We start from the raw sequence: 21,317 nt of genomic DNA, 5'->3' as shown, positions 1-21,317 counted from the left end.
AAGTCGGATAAATTATAAAAATACCTCTCCCTCCCATACATGTCGAGCGATGTGCTCATGGTAGGAAATCAGCACAGAAGTGTCCCTAGGCCCTCTCGGGTAGTCCTCCTCCTCCTCCTCCTCCTCACCGTGTGGAGGATCAACATCAGGTATCTCCTCCTCCGCCTCCCGGTATCTCACCTCCTCCGTACCTCCTCCTGACGGGAAGAAGATACCCAAGCCAGCCGACTCCTCGATCCAGACAAGGAACCAGACCCATCTGTCTGGACGGATGCTCGTACTCTACCATGTCCCCGCGTCGATGCCAGCTGCGCCGCCCGCTCGCGTCTAGCCGACGCTGTTTGTGTGTCTCTCCCCTGTCTGATACGTGCTGGGTTGTTTGCCATTTTTCTAAAAAAAATTGAAAGCCATTAGAATGCGAAACACTCAAGAAAATAAAAAAAAACAACTCTGGGTATATTTCGGAAGTGCATTTCCGAAACTGGGCAGGGAGGTGTTTTCGGAAATGCACTTCTGAAACCCCCCTGCGAACACCATTTTTGCAGCAACCCATTTCCTCCCTAAATGCTTTAAAATCAAATTTTTACTAACTAAACACACACATTGAAGTATAATAACTAAACCCTATAACATTTTACTAATTTCTAACAATCCAAAAATGCATTTCAATCCTATAGTTGAAGGATTTAAAACTTACAAATTGGAAGCTTTGAAACTTGAAGTTTGAGTGGCCTTTGAAGGTTGTAGAGCAACTTTGAAAAGCAAATTCCTATAGTAGGATGGAGAAATGGAAGGATTTTGTGAAAATTTTGAGTTTTAGGGTAAAAATGAAAATGGGGGGTTGTTTTGTTTAAACAGCAAAATGCACATTTTTTCGGATATACATCTCCGAAGTGGTGATTTCGAAAATGTATTTTTGAAATATTTTTTTACCTAAAAAAAGATGATTTCGGAAATGTATTTCTAAAGTATATGGGCATTATGAAAAATTCGCCGCAGGTGACAAGAAGGTAAGTGGGACAATAAAAAAATTCTCTAATATTTAAGCAAAGCAAAATTCAAAGAGGCCCACCCTTTATGTGTAGCTTGGAGCGGCCCAACAAACAGTAATCCTTCCCCACTATGAAATAGTCCACGTGCTGAATTTGAGAAATAGTAATGCTGATAAATACTATGAATTATTCCAATCATATTATAAATCGAAGTACATGAATCTAGAGATTACGATTCTAGATACATCCTTTTAAAAACGAAAATATATTAAATTCATAAAATCTTCTATTTTATGTATCTATGTGGTTGGAATGAAAATAAACTCATTTTACCGTTGAAAGAAAATGCCAGTTGGAAAATCAAGACACACGCATCTAACCACGGTACATATGTCGAACATGAACTCTTATAAATACAACACATTATTCAGAAAACAAAAATCACAACCATCATTCTTCTTTTTCTTTATCGATTTTCATTTTATTTTCTTGTCAAAACCATGACTAGGGGAAAGTTGAAACTTGCTTTCATTGAGAACGACAAGGCAAGGAAATTAACATACAATAAAAGGAAGAAGAGTTTAGTGAAGAAGGTTGATGAAATAACAACACTTTGTGGTGTCGACGCTTGCGCCATAATTTATGGCCCGTACGATCCACAACCAGAGATCTGGCCATCGCCGTCGGGAGTGGAAAAGGTGCTTTCGAAATTCAAGACAGCGCCTGAGTTTGATCAAAGCAGAAGGATGGTGAATCAAGAGAGTTTTCTGCAACAAAGGATTTCCAAGGGTAAAAACCAACTTCAAAAGCAACGGAGAGACAACAGAGAGAAGGAGACAACCATGCTGATGTTTCAATGTCTCAATGCTGGGAAGGTGGTGCAGAACGATTTTTCGATAGCCGGTTTGAATGATCTAGCTTGGATGATTGATCAGAACTTGAAAAAGATTGGTAGAAAATTGGAATCTGGTCATAGTAACAACACTATTCATCCAAATCAAAGCGAAGTACAACCACTGCCGTTTATGGATTTGAGTTTGACGAATGGTAATGGTGATGAGACGGTGTCACTGCCAATTGGTAATGATGATGATAATCTTGAGGATGAATTTTGGAGGAACCTACAACCGTAGAATCAAATCATGTATGTTTGTTTTGCATACTCACAATGTTTTAATTCATTCACAGCTTATATCCTTCTAAAATTATAAGTATTGTATATGTACTTGTTTGATTAAATAAAATGACTTATCTCACACACACACATCTAAATGTTTGGCAGCAAGTGTGATATGAGAATAGATATTTGTTCTTTATTTTGGTATTATTGATGAATTCGTAATTCGACTCTTACAATCTTCCTGATCATCACCTTGTGGTAGAAGGGGTTCTTTATACTATGATATTTAAAATAATAGAAATAAAGGAAAGAAACAGTCCATAAAAATGTTTCTACAGATTCACTATCATCATAGTAACCAGTTCAGTCTCTTTAATTCGATGGACTTTCATGAAGGCCACCTTGACCAAAACTAATATAATTTATAATTGTCAAATTTTCTTTACTTAAATCTTCTCAAAATTTTAGTTAAATACAATCAAGCATTACTTTGAAGGAAATAGCCACTACTAGAGTATGTCAAACTGAAATAAAGTGGAGATACAAATTTTCTCTTTTAAAAATACTAGAATGTGACCCCCGCGCGCAGGTGCCGTAGGTTTAATATATTGTATGTTTTTAAAATGTATCTATAGTTTGCGTAATATAGGAATGCGTAAATGAATACATAACTTGTGAACCGCTTGATGTGCGGGTGTAAATTATTTTTATTTTATGATTTGTAATTATTATTTCTGGAACATTTTACCTCTCTCTTGTGTAAAGAGGTAAATTTTTTTTTTTAGAAAGCAAGATATCATTTATAGGAGAACTAAGGGTTCTCCAACCCATTTACAAAGGCGATAGGGCGCCCCTCAAAAAGAAAAAATTACCAACCAATTACATTACGAGAGAAAATACAACGGATCCATACAAAACTCATAATAAGAGTAATTGGGGTGTGTAATTTTTCACAAAAAGACCACCTCCAAACTAAAGTCTTGATATTCCAAACGATGTTATTCACATTCCACGCCTCTTTGCGAAAGCACACGCCGTTTCTAACCAACCAAAGACACCAAGTTGAAGCTAACCAAACTATACCCAATTTTCTATCCAAAACATTTTGACTATCAAAGAATCGATGCCAATCCATAAAATTTGATAAACACCTTTCTTCTAAAAAAGCCCCTTTACCCACCCAAAACGCTATTTCTCTCCAAATATTTCTAACCACCAAACAACCAAAAAAGAAGTGATCCCTTGATTCCTCACAATGACCGCAAAAAATACACTTTAAATCTTCCAAAGGAAAAGACATACCTCGTGTCGCCAAAAGATCTTTCATAGGAAGCCTATTATGAAATAGTCTCCAACCAAAAGCCTTTATTTTGGACGGAACGTTCGTCTTCCACGAAAATCCGAACACTTCCATATGATTAATGGGAGGGCCATACGGAAAGCTAGACTTCTCATAAAAATCGTAACAAGAGGCTACCGAGAATTCCCTCTCCAAATTTCCGGACCAAACCACGGTATCTTTTCCTAAAGCCCACCCTTTAAAGTCCTCCAAACGCTCCTTCAAAGATAATAATTGAGCGGATAACTCCGGGTCCTCCACTACACCACCGGGTAATCCGAAGTCACCCCACCTCCACACCTCTTCCACCCATCCCCCAATAGCCGCCACCGACAAATTCTTTAAACAGGAAACAAGAAATAATTCCGGAAATTCCACGAATAAAGGTTTGTCTTCCAACCAAATAGCATACCAAAAAGGGGTATTAAGTCCATTGCGAATAATAAATCTGCTACTCCCAACAATAGGATCACATAAAGAAAGAGAAGGAGTAGAAGAAGAATTAATCTTAAGGATATCCTTCCACCAGACGGAGCAAGACATATAAACTTTTACCTTACAATCTATGACAAAATCTTTGGAAGATAAGTCACCATAACGTGATTTTAACACCTAATACCACAAAGAATTTTGGCCTTAAAGAATCTGCCACCTCCATTTATTGAGAAGATCCAAATATAACATTGCCAAATTCTTGATACCTAACCCTCCTTTAGATAAGGGTAAAGTAACATCGCTCCATTTTTTCCAATGAATGCACCTTCTATCTTCCACCCCTCCCCACAAAAATTTACTTTGCACACTAGTAAATTTTTTCACCACTTTCTTTGGCATCTTATAGAAGGACATAGTGAAAATGCACAACGAACTAAGGGCGGATTTGAGAAGAGTGATACGACCTCCCAAATTCAAGAAACAATTCGTCCATCCTTCCAAGCGATTTCTCATCTTTTGTAAAAGAGGATTCCAAGTAGCTTCCTTCCTCGGATTGAACCCGATTGGAATTCCTAAGAAATGGAAATTGCTCTCTTCCAACCTACAAGAAAGAAAATGGGAAGCCGCCTCTAAGAAATGAGGGTTAGTGTTAATACCGATCAATTTACTTTTGTGATAATTGATACCAAGGCCCGAAATAAGTTCAAATTCCCGAAGAACCGCGCGCATCGCCCACACATGTGGGTCGAAGACTTACATACTGTAGTCGAAGTGTGTTCTAGTATGTAGGTGTAGAAATGATGTGGTTGTTAGTATTTCGAATTGGGCCTGTTTGTTATGTCATATTGTTTAAGTTAGCTTGTGCCCTAAGTTGGCTTGTAATGGGTATCTGTGAAAAAGCCCATTAGTTTAGTATGTTAGGTTTATTATAAATAGCATACTAGTCTCTCATCATTGTATACTACAAATCCTAATTTAGGGTGAGAGGGTTATTTGTTATTCTTGTAATTTGTCATCTTGATTGAAAGAGAAAGGAAGGAATAGCAGTTATAACAAATTCTTGTTATTCTTATTGTTTATTATCTTTTATCCCCTTGTGTGTTTCTTGATCACAGAGAAACAATTTATCTTTTTGTTCATAAAACCATCCTTTTCACAACACGGGTCTTAAAATCTAAATCTCCAACTCGTTTAACCCCGGATCTATACCTAGTGTCTTTGAAAATGTTTATGCAAATCGACAAGAAAAGTAATGTATCACCTCTGATCTCATTTTTAAAACCTCTTTTGTCAAAAGATATTTAATTTTTAGAACAACAATGTGATTATGTTTTACCCCACATTTTCAAACTTGATTAAAATAATCTTGTATTTTTGCCTATTTTTTTGAGAATTTCTTCACCCACCTCCTAACCTTCTTGCCCACCCCTGGTGAATTTACAACATTACCCCTTGTTTCGGAAGTTCATTTCCGAAACGGTACTTTTTTTTGAAAAAAAAGGTGTTTTCGGAAATGAACTTCCGAAAACGTGTTTTTTTTAATATAAAATATTGATTTCGGAGATGCATCTCCGAAATAAAGTTACATTTTCAGAAAATGTGGTGTTTTGGAAGTTCATCTCCGAACTCACCCCCCATGATGGAATTCGGAAATGAACCTCCGAATTTATGTCTGGACAGAAGAAAAATGAAAAACAACAACGATTCGCTTTATTTAATCGGGTGAAGATTACAACGATAATATTACTGAAAATTAAAGTTACATATTGTTGAACACGGGTAGGTGGGGATGAGTCAACATTTTGATAACGTCGTCCGCCGATCTTTGAAGTTTGGCGTCCAACTCGATCGGGCCTTTCGAAGAAAATCGGTCGAACATTTTCCACATAACCGCTAAATCTTCGTCGTTCTTTATCTCAAAAGGTGTGATCATCAACCCTCCCTTGTCGTTAAGCAATGGCGAGCGGTACTCGAGCTGACAGTTTGAAGAAACTACCTACGACATCAGGAAATAATGATATACTTCTGGCCGATAAGGAAGATGTTTTTATTCCATATAACCTTCATATGAAGAAGATTTTTGAGAGCGAGAAAGTTTTTGTATGGTATCCTAAGCATAACATGACACCATTGTTCAAGAGTAAACTATCTGATATTTACAGAAAAGTTGGTGCTAGAAATATCTCTGAGTCACTATCCAAAGAAGAATCATCTGTTGTGAATGATGATGTTGAACTCGAGCATGTTGATCCAAATAATATTCTCAACTTAAGGGGGTTGGTTAAGCTTATTCTTGGCTTTCTTGCCTGTTGTAGCCTGAAAATGGAACAAAGTAAGAGACATGAAGCTGTTCAAAGTCTTGTCAACTTGAGTTTCCGCGAGACAAAGGAGCCAATCAATGTAAGCTATAGTTTATCATTATCATCAGGGGACGTCATTACAAAAAAATCAAACAAAGGGGTGCGCTGGGAAAGTCAAAGTTCTATGTTTATAATCCAGAAGATGGATAGTGTTCGCGGCGATGAAATCCAAGAATCTACATATTGATTTTAAAAGCGAAGAAATTGATTTTCTAATGGAATCCAAGAATCTACATATTGAGCATGAAGATGAGATGTTCCTCAACTCTGCCTTCTCTTCTGGCTAACTCTATTGCCGCTGCTTACTGGTTTTTCTGTTTGAATATGGTTTTTGGAAGTTCATCTCCGAAAACACCCCCCATGAGGTGTTTTCGGAGATGCACTTCCGAATTATGGAAATTTTATTTTAAAAAAAAAAGCGCTTCGGAAGTTCATTTCCGAAGCAGGGGTATTTTAGGATTTTCGCTGGGGGTGACCCCCATAGGGAGGTGGCTAAAGAAATTCTCATTTTTTTTAAGCCATTTAACTCGAGATTTTTGAAAATACAACCTCCTCGGAAGACACCGTCGACTCCACTCTCTTTGGACCTAACCGTATTGATATAATTTAAAACAACAATTTCCTTTGCATCCCAATCTCCAATTATATATTTAAAATGCATCATGTATGAATAAAAATGTTGAATAATTAAATCAAGAAGGTTGTGGAAATATAGGACAATATTCTTCATGATTAAGAAAGATTAATGCTGGACAACTAATTAAGGAGGTGGCATATTCTTAGTTAGTAAGAAATGAATTTAGAATACAGTTAGCAATTTTACACCGCACGTCACCGCCATTTACTTTCTTAACTGATAAGTTTTGTAGCCTATATAAATGGATCTAGCTATGATGTAATTTATATCACATTTTGAATAAATTGAGTATCAATAAAAGATCTCTCTTTCCTTTTTATTTTGTTAGTTTTAGTTTCATTTTATATGTCCCATTAGATAACAAATTGATATTAGAATAGGTTAGGTTCTGCTAGTGTGAGTGTCAAAAATATTTTTGATTGTGTGAGGAACAAAAGAGTTCTCATTGTGTCAAAATTTATTGTGAGTATTTTTTGAGAAATATGGAAAATTATAATTTTGTCTAGTCCGGTCCGAAATTAACCGCAGAGTTGGATTTTAGTTACTGGGAATTGTTGATGACAACACATCTAAAAGCTTACAATGTTTGGAGCTTTGTGGATCCTGGTTTACAGCAAGGAGTTGACGAAGTTACTCGTAGAAGGGATCAATTGGCACTTTCACAAATTCATCAAGGAATTGATTACTCAATATTTGGCAAAATAGCAAATACCAAAACTGCTAAAGAAGCGTGGGACATATTGAAGTTGTCACATAAAGGAATAGAGAAAGCCCAGAAGTCCAAATTACAATCGCTGCGTAAAGAATATGAAAGATACGAAATGTCAAATTCAGAAACAGTAGAACAATATTTTTCTCGTGTTATAAATCTCGTCAACAAGATGCGAGTATATGGAGAAGATATTCCAGATAGCAAAGTGGTAGAAAAAATTCTACGTACGATGCCGATGAAGTTTGACCATGTGGTGACTACAATAATTGAGTCCCACGATACAGATACTCTGTCTGTAGCAGACTTACAGGGAAGCATCGAAATTCATGTCAACAGAATATTAGAAAAGACCAAAATAGTGGTAAAAGAAGAAGCTCTAAAGAGTCAGGTAAATTTCAACAACACCTCTGAGTCAAGTTATATTGTAGAAGAAAGAGGTCAAAATACTTTCAATAGAGGAAGAGGAAATTATAGAGGCAGAGGCCGAGGAAATTATGGAGGAAGAGGACGTGGCAACTTTAACCAATGGAGAGACAATAATTTCAATCCATCCAATCAAGGAAGAGGTGGAAATAATTTCGGGTACAACAATCGTGGTCAAGGGAACAATTTTGGATTCAACATTCATGGTCGAGGAAGAGGTAAATAAAACCAAGAAAGGATGAATTATAGTTGTTATCACTGTGGAAAGTATGGACACAAAATAGCTGATTGCAGATACAAACATCAGGCAAATGTGGCAGAAAGTTCGTATAAAAATACAGGTGAGTCCTTTGAAAATCCACAAAATTTATTTTTGGCCAGTAATACATTTTCTGAGGAAGAGGATATTTGGTATCTAGAAACTGGCTGTAGTAATCATATGTGTGGGAACAAGGAATTATTTCTTCTCTAAACGAAACGGTAAAATCTACCGTGAAGTTTGGAAACAATTCAAATATTCCAATTTTGGGAAAAGGCCGAATTGATATCAGGTTGAAAGATGGAACACAAAACTTTATTGGTGATGTTTTCTATGCTCCTGGCCTTCATCACAATCTCTTGAGTATGGGACAACTGTCGGAGAAAGGTTACAACATGCAGATTCACAATGGCTTTTGCACGTTGATTGATAGAAATGGAAGATTCATCACAAAGGTAAGAGTGACACCAAACCGCTTATTTCCTTTGAAAATTCAACATGAAAAATTTCCTTGTTTGAGTTCTATCATTCCAAATGATGATTGGTTATGGCACATGAGATTTGGTCACTTTCATTTTTCTGGCTTGAATTACCTGTCGAGAAAAGAATATGTTTCTGGATTGCCTGTTGTGAATATTCCAAATGTAGTATGTGAGACTTATCAAATTGGGAAAAAGCATAGAGATTCGTTTCCAACTGGAATGTCTTGGCAAGCGAAGAAGTTGTTAGAGATAATTCATTCAGATTTGTGTTCAGTGGAAATACCAACACCAGGTGGCTGTAAGTACTTTATTACTTTTATTGATGATTTTAGTAGAAAGACTTGGGTGTATTTCTTGAAACAAAAATCAGAAGCATGTGATGCCTTCAAGACATTCAAGGCATTTGTAGAAAAACAAAGTGGTTGTAGAATCAAAGCATTGAGAACAGACAGAGGCCAAGAATACCTCGCTGGTACAAGTTTCTTTGAACAACATGGAATTGAGCATTAATTAACAACAAGGTACACACCTCAACAGAATGGAGTTGCTGAAAGAAAGAATAGAACGATCATGGATATGGTGAGATGCATGTTGAAGGCTAAACAAATGCCTAAGGAGTTTTGGCAGAAGCTGTTGCTACTGCAGTTTATATTTTAAACAGGTGTCCAACAAAAAGTGTTCAACAAAAGACTCCCGAAGAAGCTTGGAGTGGAAGAAGACCTTCAATTCGACACCTTAGAGTTTTTGGATGTATTTTATATGCTCATGTACCAAATCAATTGAGAAAGAAGTTAGATGACAAAGGAGAAAGATGTATTTTTGTTGGTTATAGTTCAAACTCAAAGGCCTATAAGCTTTACAATCCAGAGACAAAGAAGGTGATTATTAGTCGAGATGTGACTTTTGATGAAGGAGGAATGTGGGATTGGTCCTCAAAGTCACAAAAAGATCCAATAGTAACTTTAAATGATTACGAAGAGATGAATGAATATAATCTAACACCTGATGAGCCAGAGACATCCAACAGACAACAAACAACGCCTGATGAGCCAAAAACACTCAACAGACAACAAAGGGCGCGTAGATTACCAGCCAGATTGCAAGATTGTGTTTTGGGTAATGATAATGACCCATCTGATGAGGAGATTATCAACTTTGCTTTATTTGCAGATTGTGAGCCATTTACTTTTGAGGAAGCAGCTGATGATGAAAATTGGAGAAAAGCCATGAATGAAGAAATCAATGCAATTGAGAAGAATCAAACATGGGAGCTGACAGAGTTACCATCAGACAAGAAAGCTATAGGAGTGAAGTGGGTGTACAAGACAAAGTAAAAACCCAATGGTGAGATTGATCCGTATAAAGCAAGGTTGGTGGCAAAAGGATACAAACAAAAACCAGATATTGATTACTTTGAGGTATTTGCTCCTGTTGCAAGGTTAGATACAATTAGAATGCTTATTTCGATATCAGCTCAAAATAGTTGGAAAATACATCAAATGGATGTTAAGTCTGCATTTCTTAATGGAAATCTGGAAGAAGAAGTGTATGTTGAGCAGCCTGCAGGATATGTAGTAAAAGAAAAGGAAGAAAAAGTCTATAGATTGAAGAAAGCATTATGTGGCTTGAAGCAGGCGCCAAGATCTTAATATAACCAGTTGTGCTACTCAAACAGTATGGATGAGAAGAATTTTAGAAGTGATACATCAGAAACAGAATAGTCCTACAAAGATATATTGCGACAATAAGTCTGCAATTGCACTGAGTAAGAATCCAGTTTTTCATGGACGTTCCAAGCATATTGATATTCGGTTCCATAAGATAAGAGAGTTGATAGCTGAGAAAGAAGTGGTGATCGAGTACTGTCCCACTGAAGAATAAATTGCTGATATATTTACGAAACCTTTGAAGATTGAGTTATTTTACAAGTTGAAGAAAATGCTTGGAATGATTAAAGCTTGATTTAAGGGAGGCAATGTTCGAATAATTAAATCAAGAAGGTTGTGGAAATATATATAGGACAATATTCTTCATGATTAAGAAAGATTAATGCTGGACAACTAATTAAGGAGGTGGCATATTCTTAGTTAGTAAGAAATGAATTTAGAATACAGCTAGCAATTTTACACCGCACATCACCGCCATTTACTTTCTTAACTTATAAGTTTCGTAGCCTATATAAATGGATCTAGCTATGATGTAATTTATATCACATTTTGAATAAATTGAGTATCAGTAAGAAATCTAACTTCCCCTCCTTTTTATTTTGTTAGTTTTAATTTCATTTTATATGTCCCATTAGATAACAAAAAATATAGTATGATATATTACATAATGTTGGAAATGGTTTTTAACTATATTGTGAAGATGAAAAAAAAATATTATGTTTAAATATCTTTTAGCGTGGCTTAGTTTTTGAGATAAATCATCTTTATTATATTGATAAATGTTAACTATTAATAACTTATATATGTTAGTGGTAGAAATAATTGTCAAAAATATTACATAATATTAATTTATTTAAATTTTTCACACCTTTTCTTTTTGTCTTTTTTGTGATTTTGTGGGTCATCGTTTGTTTTGATTTTCCATATTTCTGTGGTGTATTTTGATTTCTCGTCTTTGTGCGGGTATTTTGTTTTTCCGTTTTTCTGAGGTGTTCATTTGTTTCAGGTTGAAAGATTAGTTTCAATCTAGTGCAGATTCAATCAATGACTTTGGTGCCGTCAACGCTACAGATCCGGAAGCATGAATATTTCGGACATCTCAATACAGTCAATACATTAATATTTATAGGCATATGCAATTTGCCGTTTTATGCTATTAACATGGATGTTGTGGATTTGTTCGCAGATTCATCCTTTTTGTTTTTGGCGATTTTGAATTTGTATTGCAACGATGTACTCTATTGATTTGAATGAATGAATATTATTTATTTTCTGTCCAAAAAAAATTTAAATTTCTTTGTTAATTAGATTTATTTGGTGGTTGTGATTATGAAAAATAGAGAAAATGTTAAATTTATATTTTAATTAATTAAAATTTTATGATTAGTTGTGTGCAAAAGAATTTTCCGAGAAAAGATGTGAAGATATTACACCATAAAAACCTGCGATAGTGTCTTCACATACCCCAAAGATAAAACAACAATAAAACAACTCATCTTACAATCAAAATATGGGACATATTCATCTCAATACATGCAAAACACAGATAAATTCATTCTAAGGTAAAAGATTACTCCAAAATTCATTTTGAATTTGAGCATCATTACCAAACACTATTGCTTCCTCCCCATGATCATTCATTGTGATAGTGTCAGCATTATTCATTTCAAGTGTTTCATTCTGGGATGTTGTTGGTGGAGGTAGTGCTGCCATTTCAAGCTGAACTTGACTATTAATATTGCAACTATCCTCTCCCTCCAACCTTCTACAGATATGTTTCAAATTCTTCTCAATCATCCAAGATAGATTTTTCAAATCGGTCTCTGCGATATTGTTGTCCACAATTTTCGCTGCATTGAGACATTGAAACAAGAGCATGGTCATCTCCTTCTCCCAATTCTCTCTCCTTTGCTTGTTTAGTTTCTCTTTAACCTTCATAACCCTTTGTTTCAAGAAAATCTCGGGATTCACCATTTTTTTGTTTTTCTCAAATTCAGGCACTGTCATGAATTTGGAGAGAACCTTTTGGACTCCTAATGGGGATGGCCAAATCTCAGGTTGAGGATCATACGGACCAAAAATTATGGCACATGCTTCAATTCCACAGAGTGTGCTTAGTTCATCAACTTTCTTCAACAAACCATTCTTCCTTTTCTTATATGTTGATTTCCTTGCAGCATCATTCACAATGAAAGCCAGTTTCACCTTTGTTCTACCCATAGTTGTGACGAAGAGGACAATGAAAAGAAAAAAAAAATTATATTAGATTGTTCTGATGAATCTGTTGTAATTTATTTTGTATATATAGATCATTTGGTATTGTTTCTAGATGGTACTGTGAATAATTTACAACTGGCATTTTTGTGCTCCAAAATACTTTATCATTATTCCATTTATGCATGCTTTAAAAAATCAAGTGCTTTTATCACATCCTATTCAAAAATTCTTTTTTGCTTTTATGACATTTAATTTGTTAAGTTTACCAAATATAAGTAATTTAATATAAGTAATTAAATATAAGACATTTAATATATGTTAAGCTTACCAAATCAAGTGCTTTTACTCTCTTTAGATGCACGTACAGATAATCTAATAGGAATTTATTTATTTTTATTTTTTAGATTTTTATAGTACATTAGTATAACAATTTGTTTTAATAGGCTACATAAGTTAAAAAATTTATAGTACATTAGTTAAAATTTACAAGTGCATGATTATCTGATAAATCTTAAAAAAAAAAATTGTAATATAATATAATAAAGATATTTACCAGAAATAAAATAAAGACATAAATACAAGGGTTTATGACATTTAATAAATTACTTAATTCTGTCAATATTATTCAAATATCATTATAGAAGTTGGTTTTTAGAATAGCTTGACATACTTTTATTCAATATTTTGAATAAAAAATTAAATACAGGTATTTATATTTTGTTTTAAAAGTTTTATTTTTAATGGCAAATAGAATATATTAAAAAGAAAGAAAAACACCAAAGTATAAGAGAAATATTACACAAAGAGATACAATATTTAACAGTAAATTAAACGAATAGTCACAAAATAGAGATACAGCAGAACGTGAGATAAAACATAGAGATACAATATTTAACAATAAATTAAACAAATAGTAAATCCACACTAATGTGAAAGGTACCATCCGAAAATAGACCACATCTATTAAAAAAAATCGCCTCACTACTCACAAGTTAGATCTCAAACCTACCAAATCTACCATCGACAGATCAGGTCTCTAAAAAAGAGAACAAAAAAAATTACACTAAACTTTAAAATAAGACGAACACTCGATTTTTTATAGGTGCAAGTAGATAATAATATTCCTAAGACAATCCGTGAAGATGCAAGAGTTCACCCCAAACCTACCAAAAAATCATTTACATGCCAGAAAGAAACTTTTCTCCTACCTATCTTTCACCAAAAAAAATGACTCCTTTAACTATGACATCATTATGGGCTTTCCAAATATACCACAACACAACGTGCAAAACCATAAGATATGCACCCCTATATTTAATAAGTCCTACCGCCTAAATAAAGAAAGGACTCATAAAGGACACCTGGGTCCATGGGGATAACAATTTGTCATCCCAACCACTTAAAATCTATATACCAAACAAACAAGACTCTTTCACAGGTGATTAAATTAAAAGATGATATAGTCTCTCAACTAAAGACCCACACAAGAGACAATTTTTTACTAAGATTAGAAATCACATCTCTTTAAGATAATTTAACACTAAACATGATTCTATCTTGTAAAAGTAATTTAGAGAAAACCAAGATCTTTGAAGGAGTTAAACTTCTCCAAATGAGGGGGGAGGAATCAACATTCTTCTGGTGGCAAATGAGAATATCAAATTCACCATATTAGCTAGGTAAGTTGATACGATGGAAAATTGTCTTCACTAGAGTGCTTCTGAGGGAACAAAATACAAATTTCTTCTATAACATAGATTTGGATGATGATTTTCATGTGAGGAATGTATTTTGGGCTGATGCAAGAAGTAGAGTCGCTTACGAATATTTTGGCGATGTTGTAACTTTTGACACAACATACTTGACTAACAAGTATGACATGCCTTTTGCTGCATTTGTATGGTGAATCACCATGGTCAATCAGCATTACTTGGTTGCGGATTGCTATTAGGTGAAGATACAGATTCTTTTTTGTGCCTTTTCAAGTCATGGCTTCGCTGCATTCTAGAAAAACACCTTCAGGAGGTATTGTGACCGTTCAATATAAGACTATGAAAAATGATATTGAGTTAGTCTTGCCTACAACTTATTTAGGTGGTGTTCATGGCATATAATGAAAAAAATTCCCGAAAAGCTTAGCAGATATAGTGAATACAAACGGATCAAGTATGTAATGAAAGAAGCAGTCTATGATACATTCATAACTAGTTTTTTTTACAAAAATGGTGTTCATTCATAGAAAAATTTAATCTCCAAGAAAATGATTGGTTGGGTGGGTTGTATATTAAGCATCATAGGTGGGCACCAACCCTGTTAAGAAAATATTTTTGTGCTGGTATGTATACTACGTGTAGCAATCTGCCCTAAAAATTTAGATTTTAGAGTCGCCACCTATTCTGCCAGGGCGAATAGGAAACCCTACGAAGTTTAGAGATTTGGATAAGTTATTATAATCAGGTCAAGGGAAGGTGTTAGGCACCCTTAACCCTTTCCTAAGGTTTTGTCTAAGGCAATGGTTTATAGCTAATAAAGAAAGGTGACAAAAAGTTAAATAGGGCAAACCATAAACCAATTGAAATTTTGGGGAAGGGGACTCGCCTTGTTTCAAGTGCCTACATACCTCCTTATGGAGGATCAGAGTTTACGTAGTTCGGGATATGTTGGTGTTTTTTAGAGGTTGTATGCAATTGAAATTAGTATGTTAAAGTGTATTTTAAATTACCGCATGCAGTTTGGTAATTGTCGCAGTTTTGTGTAATTCGTAGTTTGTGAAGATGTTAAAAGTTTATTATATGGCATACAACCGTTTTTAGTATTTTGAAATTTTATTAATCGCGTTGATCAATTGATTTGATCAACATAATTAACAAATTAGTAAAGAATTACTAATTATCGTAACCAATTGAATTGATTAAAACCTTTAGTAAATAGAACCAGTTTAAATAAATTAAAGTAAATTTGAATAATTGATTATTAATCATCATAATCAATTGATTTGATTAAAACAATTAATAAATCGACCCTAATATAAATTAGCTTGACAAAAATTAATTTTTGTCGCTAATCATAGTAATCGATTGATTCGATTAAAACAATTAACGAATTAAACCTTAAGTGTGCAAATAAAATTATATCCAATTATTAATATCAATTTGAATATTTTTAATCCGAAGAAATATTATTAATCAGCACGACTATTAAACATAATCGAACCGAATAACAACTATTTAAAATTAATCATGTAATTTAAAACAATTAATTATTCTTTCTTTTAACTAGAATGCATGAGGTGTATTTTTTTTGTTTAATATTAATCCAGAAGGGTGTTAATCTAACCCTAAGTTGAAGAACCCTAACCCTAAATTTTCAGAAACCAACAATAAAACACACATGCATTCAACATAAAAACCTAAGCTGAGTGTCTCGGGTTACCTTTTATCTTGAATTCTGGATCGTGTAAGCTCCAATCTCCTTATTAATCCTCTTCATTTTTTCTTCCAGGTGTCGGCGCAAGGTTGAAGGCTTCGCGCTTCAACACCCTTCTCCGATCTCTCTTTCTCCGTCTTTTAGATTAGGGTTTCTTCTGTATCCCCTTTTCTGTAGACTTAGGTTTCTTGTTTATAGCCTTAGTGTTAATTCATTTTAGGAATGATTCAATTTTTTGTAAATTAGATTTGGTTGTAATATATTTGATTTGTTAATAAAATTGGATTTGATTTTGTTTGATGTGATTCAATCTTTGATTTGATTTTTATAAATTAGATTTGCTTTGTAATTGATTGTAATATATTTGATTTATTGTAAATTGATTCATGAAATAAGATTTGATTTGATTTTAGGTTTTGATTTTGGTTTTTAGGATTTGATTCAATTTGTAAATTAGATTGATTTTTTATTTGGACTTTTATTGTATATTTGATTCATAAGATTTGATTTTGATCATAATAATGATTAATAGTAATATTAATATAATTGATATAATAGATTTGTTTTTAATGATAATACTAACTAAATAATAAAATAAAGATAATAATTTATATATAATTTGTATAAAAAGAAATTAATGTTAGAAAAAAAACATGCTTTAAATAGGGAAAAACCGAAATATATAATTTAAATTAAAAAATTAAAAATAAAAAATTAGGAACAAATTATTGGGCCTAAATTTTCAATTGGGCTCAAAGGACATCCTATAGATACACCCCCATATTCAATTAGAAGGTTTTTTTTATAAGAGATTTGGTTTAACAATGCAAATGTTAAACCTCATAACTCCCAATTTAGATACCCTTAATAAATTAATAGACGTGAATTGTATCGGGTAAATTTTGGGGTATGACAGCTGCCCCTATTTAATTATCTTGGATTGAATGACGTGAGAATACGCAGGTCTCACGCTTTTCAAATCGAAGAGTTATTAAATAATGGAATACCCTTAAATTTACCTTGTACTGGAAGGTGAAAGAGGATCGTCTTGCTAAAGCCTGAGACTTACATAGCGAAGACTCGCAGTCCGTTGTGTAAAAGAAATGGTCCACTTGCTATAGTGCTAGCAAGCTTTTGCAGTTTGTAAAAAATTCACTTACTATAGTTCTAGTAAGTTTTCGCAGTTTGTGTAAAGGGAAGGATTTACTATAGTTCTAGTAAGTCCTTTCATATATCCTGGATAAGGAAGGGGTCACCTATTATGGCTCTAACAAGCTTACCTGCGTAAAAGAGATTACCTGTTATGGTTCTAGCGAGTTTACCTGCGTAAAAAGGGATTACTTTCTATAGCAAGCTTACTGTCATACCCAAAATTTGCCCATCTCATTTCACCTTCAAACTCATACAATGATTCAAGGCTCAAAGGATAACTCAAGACACACTCCCCTAATCAAGGACCTCCTAAACTAGGGTTTTGCATTCTCTTAAGAAAATTGATGAGTCAAGGTCTCCAATGGATTTCATATGGCTTATTAGACTTCAAACCATCCCCATGGAAAAATTCAAGCTTTAATTCCAAAGATTGCTCAGTTAGAAGCTCAGAAAGTCAATAGTTGACTAGTTTGACCTAAAAGTCAACTATGGTCAAAGTACAGTCAAAATTCCTGATTCTTGGTCAACAAAAATATTTTGAAGTATCATCCATCATTTGATCAAAGGTTGATCATGATTCATCAAGGAGAGCTCAGAAATCAATAAAACTTAAAGTTTCTAAATTAGGGTTTTTTGAGTTAAAAGTCAACTAAACTTTGACCAGCCATAACTTTCACATGGAACATCAAAAATTTCCCAACCAAAGCCAACTTTAAAGGAAATTGAATTCTATAGAATTTTGTCTCTCTAATGCCAAGGCCAGAAATGCTTCATTTGGGAGATATGAGCCAAAACATTACAGGTCCCTTTTGAAAGTCAACCAAAAGCAGTTTTTGTAAGGGGCCATATCATCAAGATAAAATCTTCAAATGGAAAAAATATTTCAAAGTGGCTTGTAGGGGACATCTTGGGCTTTCCAAAAAGTCCTAGAACTCTTCCATATCTCAAAACTTGAGGGAGATATGCCTTGTCAAAGTTGGACAATTTTGAATGGAAAATGTGAAACAAAAATGATTCAAAATGGATTTTCTTGCAAACAAGCTCAATCCTTTTTGGCCTAATATTGATCCCCAAGTTATCCAAGATATCAAATCCAATTACTACAAATTATTGAGTTTTATTTGATTTTTAAATGGTTTTTTATTCATTTAAATGGTGATTAAAATTACATAAATCAAGTGAAAATCAAATATTTGATTAGACACCTCATAAGGATCAAATCCAATCAGCAATTACACCATATTTCAAATATATTTTCCTGCATAATTTAATTGGACAAGATTGGAACAAAATTGATCAAATTTAGAAACATTCATAAATCAAATTTTTGCAAATTTGCAATCTTGGATTGAATAAGATTCAACCCAAGCTCATAACCCTAAATGCTTCTATTATATAAACACAACAAGGCCAGACCCCTGGGGGACGGAATTCTGAGGAGAGAAACCCTATTCAAGTGCCAAAATTTCTCTATAAAACTCAAACTCGGTTTTGGAGATTGGAGAAGTTTCATAGAATTCTGAGCATTGCTACGCGTTCATTGGTGATTGTTGAAGCTGTTTGGATACTCACACGACCTCAACACCCCTAGAATTATCTCCATTTAGGCCACGGTTTGTCAAGAAAAATTTGAGTTCGGGTACGATGATTCATGCATCCATAGTGAATTTTGTTTGCGTATTATTGTTTAGGATGATGTGTTGATTGATTATGGACATTTAATTGGGTTTCTGTTCACGTTTGCTATCGATTGCCATATTAGGGTTCTTGGTCGAAATTTTAGGGTTGTGTGAATAAGCGTGAATTGAGGCTTGAAACAGGTACCATTGAGATTGACTGACCAAGACGAAGCTAGCCATGGCCTTAATTTGGATTTTTATGTACGTATGAGGTGTTTTCGTGGTGGTCAGGTGTAATAGATAGGAGTTTTTACAGCTTGTCTGCAACAAGCGCTGTAAAGCGTATTTGCAGGTTTTTTGAAGAAGACGATGAGCTGGCAGTATGCTAGTGGGTGGTTTAAATCATCATTATTATAATGATAAATGTTAACTATTAATAACTTATGTTAGTAGTCAGAAGTAATGGTTACTGGAAAAGTATTGCAAGCCACAAACAGTAAATTTTTTATTAAATCAAACTAGTAGGATCTGTGTTAGAGAAATGATAAAAGATAAAAATGTGAAAATTACACCATAAAGATTTGTGCTAGAGAAAAAACAACAATAAAACAACTCATCTTACAATCAAAATTTGGGACATATTCATCTCAATGCATGCAAAACACAGATAAATTCATTCTAAGGTTAAAGATTACTCCAAAACTCATTTTGAATTTGAGCATCATTACCAAACAGTATTGCTTCCTCCCCATGATCATTCATTGTGATAGTGTCAGCATTATTCATTTCAAGTGTTTCATTCTGGGATGTTGTTGGTGGTGGTAGTGCTGCCATTTTAGGCTGGTCTTGACTATTAATACTGCAACTATCCTCTCCCTCCAACCTTCTACAGATATGTTTCAAATTCTTGTCCATCATCCAAGATAGATTTTTCAAATCAGTCACTGCGATATTGTTGTACACAATTTTCCCTGCATTGAGACATTGAAACACGAGCATGGTCATCTCCTTCTCCCAATTCTCTCTCCTTTGCTTGTTTAATTTCTCCTTAACCTTCATAATCCTTTGTTTCAAGAAAATCTCTTGAATCACCATTTTTTTGCTTTTCTCAATTTCAGGCACTGTCATGAATTTTGAGAGAACCTTTTGGACTCCCACCTGTGCTGGCCAAATCTCAGGTTGAGGATCATACGGACCAAAAATTATGGCACAAGCTTCAATTCCACAAAGTGTGCTTAGTTCATCAACTTTCTTCAATACACCATTCTTCCTTTTCTTATATGTTGATTTCCTTGCAGCATCATTCTCAATGAAAGCTAGTTTCACCTTTGTTCTACCCATTGTTGTTACCAAGAGGAAAATTGAAAGAAGATAAAAAGTTAAAGTAGATTGTTCTGAATAATCAGTTGCTATCTATTTGAATATATAGATCAATTGGTTTGGTTTCTAGAAGGAACTGCCTGAATATTTTCCAACTGGCACTTTATTGTAATTCCATTTATGCATGATATAGAAAATGAAATGATCTTATGATATTTACTTATTTAAATTTATCAAATATGAATAATTGGATTGAGAAGGTATGGATTTGTTAAAAATCTTACTATTTATAGAGGCAAGCACAAATATTTTAATAGGATCTTATTTTACCTTTAGTTCTTAGATTTTTATAGTATATTGATAAAGGAAAATGCTAAATGTAGCGAAAACAAATTCGTTATTTCATCACGAATAAATTGTGCTATATGACAATCGTCGTATAACCATGTGATTGTATAACCATGTGATTGGTCACTGTATGTCTCTTTATACGATGGCACCAACATAACTCTTATGCATATGTCATTCTTTGACTAATGAATAAAGGTAGTATATTTCATATTATGAAAAAGATTTATTTTCTATACTTCTCCCACGTGATGAAACACTTTCTATACTTTTGCCACGTGATGAAACACCTAGGTCTGTTTAAAATATTGGATTAATTTAAGTGGCTACTGCAATATAGTATAGCTGTAGCATGGATAAATCATAAACACAAGCTGCATAGTACGTACTAAAAAAAAATCATATGGTATAACAAATAAGCACATTCGTGAGATTCGGTTGATATAACTCTCGCGACATATAGCATTGCTCATTGATAAAACTGATGAAGTGTGTAATCATTTGTAAATTTCATATTTTAAATTAAATATTTTTAAAATGTTATCTACATTCTACAGTCTTGTCTTGGGTAATACCCATAGTCTTATATCATATTTAGTCACCGATGGCTAAGCGTCAATAAACATCATATTTGTTATACGCAAAACTTTTCTTTCCAGCATTACTTTACTTCCATATACGCATAGAAAATAATAGAATGAATAAACAAAAAACTTTTATAGCATTAGAAATATTCTTTTTCACTTTACACTGTCTAAGAAACAATAATAATATTTAGATTATAGGAAAAAACAAATAAATAAGTAAAT

The 21,317-nt window shown here is 33.8% G+C and overlaps 4 protein-coding genes across 4 annotated transcripts; 1 reads left to right on the top strand and 3 right to left on the bottom strand.

Annotated features, from left to right (window-relative positions):
- Positions 1-1,456: 1,456 nt before the first annotated feature.
- On the top strand, positions 1,457-2,248 carry LOC131656324 (agamous-like MADS-box protein AGL80). Its single transcript, XM_058926060.1, has one exon. The coding sequence runs from the start codon at positions 1,493-1,495 to the stop codon at positions 2,123-2,125; it is 633 nt and encodes a 210-aa protein (XP_058782043.1). The 5' UTR covers positions 1,457-1,492; the 3' UTR covers positions 2,126-2,248.
- Positions 2,249-2,980: 732 nt separating this feature from the next.
- On the bottom strand, positions 2,981-3,994 carry LOC131658527 (uncharacterized). Its single transcript, XM_058927813.1, has one exon. It carries the CDS (start codon positions 3,992-3,994, stop codon positions 2,981-2,983), a length of 1,014 nt encoding a protein of 337 aa, XP_058783796.1.
- A 7,989-nt stretch (positions 3,995-11,983) lies between these two features.
- On the bottom strand, positions 11,984-12,646 carry LOC131658526 (agamous-like MADS-box protein AGL80). Its single transcript, XM_058927812.1, has one exon. It carries the CDS (start codon positions 12,644-12,646, stop codon positions 11,984-11,986), a length of 663 nt encoding a protein of 220 aa, XP_058783795.1.
- A 6,878-nt stretch (positions 12,647-19,524) lies between these two features.
- On the bottom strand, positions 19,525-20,181 carry LOC131658525 (agamous-like MADS-box protein AGL80). Its single transcript, XM_058927811.1, has one exon. The coding sequence runs from the start codon at positions 20,179-20,181 to the stop codon at positions 19,525-19,527; it is 657 nt and encodes a 218-aa protein (XP_058783794.1).
- Positions 20,182-21,317: the final 1,136 nt, after the last annotated feature.

The sequence above is a fragment of the Vicia villosa genome, linkage group LG3 (genome assembly GCF_029867415.1).
Source record: "Vicia villosa cultivar HV-30 ecotype Madison, WI linkage group LG3, Vvil1.0, whole genome shotgun sequence".
Classification (NCBI taxonomy): Eukaryota; Viridiplantae; Streptophyta; class Magnoliopsida; order Fabales; family Fabaceae; genus Vicia; species Vicia villosa.
The sequence above is the reverse complement of the archived record's forward strand: the minus strand, read 5'-3'. Positions and strand labels throughout refer to the sequence as shown.